Source organism: Mauremys mutica, chromosome 1 (assembly GCF_020497125.1).
Source record: "Mauremys mutica isolate MM-2020 ecotype Southern chromosome 1, ASM2049712v1, whole genome shotgun sequence".
NCBI classification, from domain to species: Eukaryota; Metazoa; Chordata; order Testudines; family Geoemydidae; genus Mauremys; species Mauremys mutica.
The window spans coordinates 366,402,850-366,408,486 of record NC_059072.1 but is presented as its reverse complement, the minus strand read 5'-3'; the positions used below and the strand labels follow the sequence as shown (position 1 = coordinate 366,408,486).

At 48.8% G+C, this 5,637-nt stretch overlaps 1 protein-coding gene across 1 annotated transcript; it reads left to right on the top strand.

The window, feature by feature from the left end:
- The first annotated feature begins 3,982 nt into the window (after window positions 1-3,982).
- LOC123367937 (olfactory receptor 52R1-like) lies at window positions 3,983-4,921 on the top strand. The gene has a single exon (XM_045012313.1). It carries the CDS (start codon window positions 3,983-3,985, stop codon window positions 4,919-4,921), a length of 939 nt encoding a protein of 312 aa, XP_044868248.1.
- The last annotated feature ends 716 nt before the right edge of the window (window positions 4,922-5,637 follow it).

The window sequence follows — 5,637 nt, the reverse complement described above, 5'->3', positions numbered from 1 at the left end:
TCAGCATTCCTTCCTGAGGTGATATGTACCCAGCAAGATGGGGATAGCTGAAATCCCTCATTATTATTATTGAGCTTTTTTATTTTAATAGCCTCTCTCATCTTCCTGAGCATTTCAGAGTCCCTAAAGCCATCCTGGTCAGGTGATCTGTAATATAGCCCTACTGCTATATTATAATTTTTCAAGCATGGAATTACTGTCCATAAATATTCTATAGTACAATTTAGTTCTTTTAAGATTTTTACTTCATTTGATTCTTTGCTTTTTTTCACACTCCCTCACCAGCATGACCTAATAATTGGAGATATACCAATCTCCTAGAACGGGAAGGGACCTTGAAAGGTCATTGAGTCCAGCCCCCTGCCTTCACCAGCAGGACCAATTTTTGCCCCAGATCACTAAGTGGCCTCCTCCAGGATTGAACTCACAACCTGGGTTTAGCAGGCCAATGCTCAAAGCACTGAGCTATCCCCTGCCCATAGAACTGGTGACTCCTGGCTGCTACTGGTCAGTCACATGTCAGTTTGGTGTCTGAAAGTTGACCATTGGGGCTGTTAAGGCAAGTGTGCAGGGCCATTAATCACATCCTACTACATAGGACAGTGACTTTTGGCAATGTGCTTGAAATTGTGGATGGCTTTGCAGAAATGGGTTTCCTTAACTATGGAGCAGCGATAGATGGCATGTACATTCTAATTTTGGCACCAGACCACCTGGCGATGGAGTACATCAATCAGAAGGGGTACTTCTCCATGGTGTTGTGGGTGCTCATGGATCCCCGTAATGGTTTCACTGACATCAATGCAGGGTGATCCGGAAAAGTGCATGATGCAAGAATCTTCAGGAATACTGGCATTTACAGAAAGCTGCAAGTGGGCACTTTCTTTCCAGATCAGAAGATCCCCGTAGGGGATGTCAAAATACCCATAGTGATCCAGGGAGCCTGATGTACACATTAATGTCATGGCTCATGAAGCCATACATGGGAAACCTGGATAGCAGTAAGGATCATTTCAACAATAGTCTGAGTAGGGACAGAATGACCATGGAATGTGCATTTGGCAGATTAAAGGCACACTGGTGATGCCTTTATGGCAGGTTAGACCTCAATACGGATCATATTCCCATGGTCATAGCCACATGTTGCACGTTCCATAATATTTGTGAAGTAAAGGGCAAAAAGTTTGCCCAGGAGTGGACTATTGAGGCAGAATGCTTGGCTGCTGATTTTGAGTAGCCAGATACCAAGGCTATTAGAGGGGAATACTGGGGGGCAATTTGGGGGGCTTTGAGGCAGCATTTTGAAGATGAGAAGCAGTAATGTTTGTTGCTATGCTTGGGATTGCAATGCATAAAGAAGTTTTGGTTGGGTAGGACGCAGCTGTGATTTTTCTGGCCCAGGATTCAATGTAAGCCAAGGATAACACAGGTTGCTTGTTTCCTGATGCCATCTGCTATCATAACTTGCATGGAAACAAATAAAAAGTGCTTATTATTCAAAGAACTTTGCTTCTATTGCCAAAAAAACACAACAATATGCACGCACAAACCGACACAAGTACATTCCTGCGGAGGGGGACAGGGGGACACATACCAGGGGAGGCTGACTTTTAGAGATTAGTGTAAGTCCAGCTGTCGTTTGGAAACTGTCTGCAGAGGTGGAGTGTAGGAGAAATTGTGAAGTCCCAGAAATCGGAAATGGATGTGTGGGTAAAGTCTGGGGAGGGCATGGGAAAGAGCTCGGAATGTGCTGAAGGGGAAGGGAGACACACATCTGCTCAGTGTCGAGGTTTTTGAGGGACTGCAGCACGTTGGTTTTCTGCTCCAAAACTTTTATGAGCCTCTGTGTTATATCCCTAGCGTATGCCTCCTTTACTTTTCTTTCCTGCTTGCGGCTCTCCCTCCACAGCCGGTGGTTGGTCTTATCTCCATTAAGTACTGCAGCACCTCCTGGTACATGCCTTCCTTGCTCCATCTTGGGCGATTTCTTATTCGGCAGAGATCCTCGGCCGGAGTGGAGGGTGTGACTTTTTTCTTGGACATATCTGGTGAAGCACAGGTAACAATAAACAGAAGCATTATTATTAAGTGCAGGTGCAGCATTGAAATGCTACATTAAAATACACTGCTGGTAACACACAAAGCAATATCTGATTGTTCCTTGACAAGCATAGATGCCGGCGAACACTGCAAGGATGGTGAGTATTCCCAGGGCTGGAGGACATTATGCCTGGGAGAAAACCATTGTGAAAAGGGTGGTGGGGCACTTCTCAGGGGACAACACTCTAAAGTTTCCCAACCATTTCCACATGCAGGAGTCATTATGGCAGATATCTCTCTCCTGAGGGTAAGCAAGGGTGCATCTAGTACACGCTTGTGGATTCCACCACGGTCCCTATGCTCCTCGTCTGTGTGCTGCTTTATTCCTTGCTCATGTAATTGCGGAATGGGGTGGGAAAGTGTCCCTCAAAGGGGGAAGGAACAAAGCAGCTCTGCCAAGGACCCTCTGGCTGAGGATTGTGGAGTTCCCGCAGGAAAGTTGCCTAGAGATCTCTCTGGAGGAATCCTGTGGAATCTCCGTGTGCATCAGCAGCCTGCCCCTCGCACTGCCTAGCCGCACGGGGAAATGCCCAGCACACAGAAACCCAGCCAGCCTTGTACATTTCTCTGCCCTTAACCCACCTCCACGCTTCACAAAGCAAAACCACTTACCAGGGGTCTCCTCTCCTGCTTCTGGCTAAATGGATTGTGACTGCCGAGACTGGCTGGACACCTCCAGAGTGGAGAACAGCTCCTGACTGAACACAGCACCGGGCGACCCCGGCACGGGCTCCATGTCTTCTAATGCCTCCAGCTCTTCATCAATGGCTGAAGTATCCATGGGGGTCTTGGCTGTGGAGGTGGGGTCGCTGCCAAGAATAGTGTCTACCCCTTAAAAAATGACAGGGGCACAGAACCAGACTGACCATTTGCCTCGTTTGCCTTCTGTACGCATGTCTCAGCTCCTTCACCTTTGCTGTGCACTGCAGTGTGTCCTGATCACAGCTCTTTTCCCACAAGCTACATGAAGTCTGCCTATAGATATGGAAATTCGTACAGCTAAAGCTCAGCTGGGGCTGCACAGCCTCCTCTCCCCATATAATGAGCAGATTCAGCAGCTCCGCAGTGGCTGAAGCGGGAGAGCATTTGCTGTGCGGAGCCGCCATGGCCACCTGGGAAGACGTGAGGTGAGCTTTCCATGCCGAGCAAACAGGAACTTCAAAATTCCCGGGTCTATAAAGGGGGAGGGGTGGAAGGTGTTTACCTTGATGCAGGACAGAGGAGTTGAAACTACTTACCAGAGTGGTCATGATGACTATTGTGGGACACCTTCCAGAGGCCAATTACAGTGATAAAATCAAGCGCAAGTATCTACACTGGGACTTCAGGGGAAAAAAAGTGTCTCAAAAGCCTTACAACTCTCGTCATGATGGTTTTATTACCTCACTGAAACTGAGGAGTTTCATCATTAAAAGTGGTTTTGTAGTCTGTAGAACACCACTGTTTCTTCTCCAAAGCTGTTTTTTGGTGAAAAAAACATGGCAGTGTAGACAAGGCCTAAGGAACAATGATGAATAACCAGTATCCACACTTGTGCTTCCTGCTGTTGACTGTTAAGGTTTCCCAGACCATGATGTGTACGAGTTACTGAACCATTGAGCACCAGAACACATGGAATTAGTATTACTAGGGTCATGTGTTCATAATTCATTTCTCTGAATAATACAAATGTCATTTTTCAATGTGTGAAGGGCAACCAATTTGCTTCACCCATAGGAACAGCCTCCAGTTGTGCATGTAGTGTCTCATATTAACATTTTCTCTCCATCCAGGCATTTGTACTGCGGCCATCACCTTAGAGTCTGGGCACATACAGGAAGTCAGGGGAACATATGGTAGATGCAGGAGACACCTCAGAGTTGGACACCTTCTCCCCTACTCCATGTCTGATTCCAACACAACTGACTTCACCAACCCCTCCACCTTCATCCTGCTGGGCATTCCTGGCCTGGAGGCAGCCCACGTCTGGATCTCCATCCTCTTCTGCACCATGTACACCATAGCCATCCTGGGGAACTTTGCCATCCTGTTTGTCATGAAGAGGGAGAAGAGCCTCCATGGACCCATGTACTATTTCCTCTGCATGCTGGCCGTCACCGACCTGGGCCTGTCCACATCCATCCTCCCGAAAATGCTGGCAATCTTCTGGTTCAATTCCAGGGAGATCAATTTCAGTGCCTGCCTTACCCAGATGTACTTCATTCACTGCTTCTCAGTGATGGAGTCTGGGATCTTCGTGGCCATGGCTCTGGATCGTTATGTGGCCATCTGCCACCCACTGAGACATTCCACCATCCTGACAAACCCCCTGGTGGCCAAGATTGGCCTGGCTGTGCTGCTACGTGGTGGCATGTTCATACTGCCCTATCCCTTACTGGCTAGTCAATGGCCATATTGCAGAACCAACATCATCCCCCAGCCGTACTGCGCGCATATAGCCGTGGTGAATCTGGCCTGTGACGACACCCGCATCAGTAGTTACTATGGCCTCTTTGTGCTATACTCTGTGATGGGTCTGGATGGGATTTTCATTGCTGTGTCCTATATCCAGATCCTCAGGGCCATCTTTAGGCTCCCCACAAAGGACGCCCGGCTCAAGACTTTTGGTACCTGCAGCTCCCACCTCTGTTCCATCTTAGCCTTTTACATCCCAGGTCTTTTCATCTCCCTCATGAACCGATTTGGCCAGAATGTGCCCCTACATTTCCATGTTCTTATTGCCAACGTGTACCTCCTAATACCTTCCATGCTAAACCCCATCATCTATGGGGTGAGGACCAAACAGATCCGGGACAGGCTGCTCCGGCTCATTACTCATTAAGTGGCCTAATGGTTTCTCCTCGGGCTCTGACTCCGAGACTAAACTACGTGCAGAGCTGGCTGGTTATATGGTGCTTGACCCGCTTCCCTGAATCACTGACTGGACAGTCAAAGTGACATTTCATCCTTTCCTGGCCTTACTGTGCTCTGTCCCTGTGACAAACTGAGGAATTGGTTTGTGTACAGCTTATTAATTCATAGGGTTCCCACCTTTCTAATTGCTGGTAACTGGACCCCTGAGGCCCTGTGCCCTGCCCTGCCTATACCCCTAGGCCCTGCCCCAGAGCTTTCCACAACTCCCCTCCCCCGTCCCACCTTTCCCCCTAGGGGCCCACCTCTGTTGTTCTCTCCTCTCTCTCTCATCCCCAGTCCCCATCCATGCATGGTTCATCTCCACCTCCCTCCCCACCCCACCCGCTGGGCTCCCTGTTCCAGGGCTGGGACAGAAACTGCTTCAACCTGAAAAGGAGCCTTCAGTGAGTGCGGTGATGACACAGTGCTGGGACCAACAGGCCAATGAGGACTGGAGAGGGAAGCCAGGAAGCTGTATAAAAGAAGTTAAGGTTGGGAGCAGGGTTGTGCTGCAAGCGGGCGAGACTGCATCATACAGCTTGTGGGACAGAGCTCAGCGACAGAGTCCTGAGGGAAGAGAACATCATGTGGCTTATTTCAGCTTGAGTGTGATAGGTGATGAGATCTGTGTTGCTTTCAGCTTCC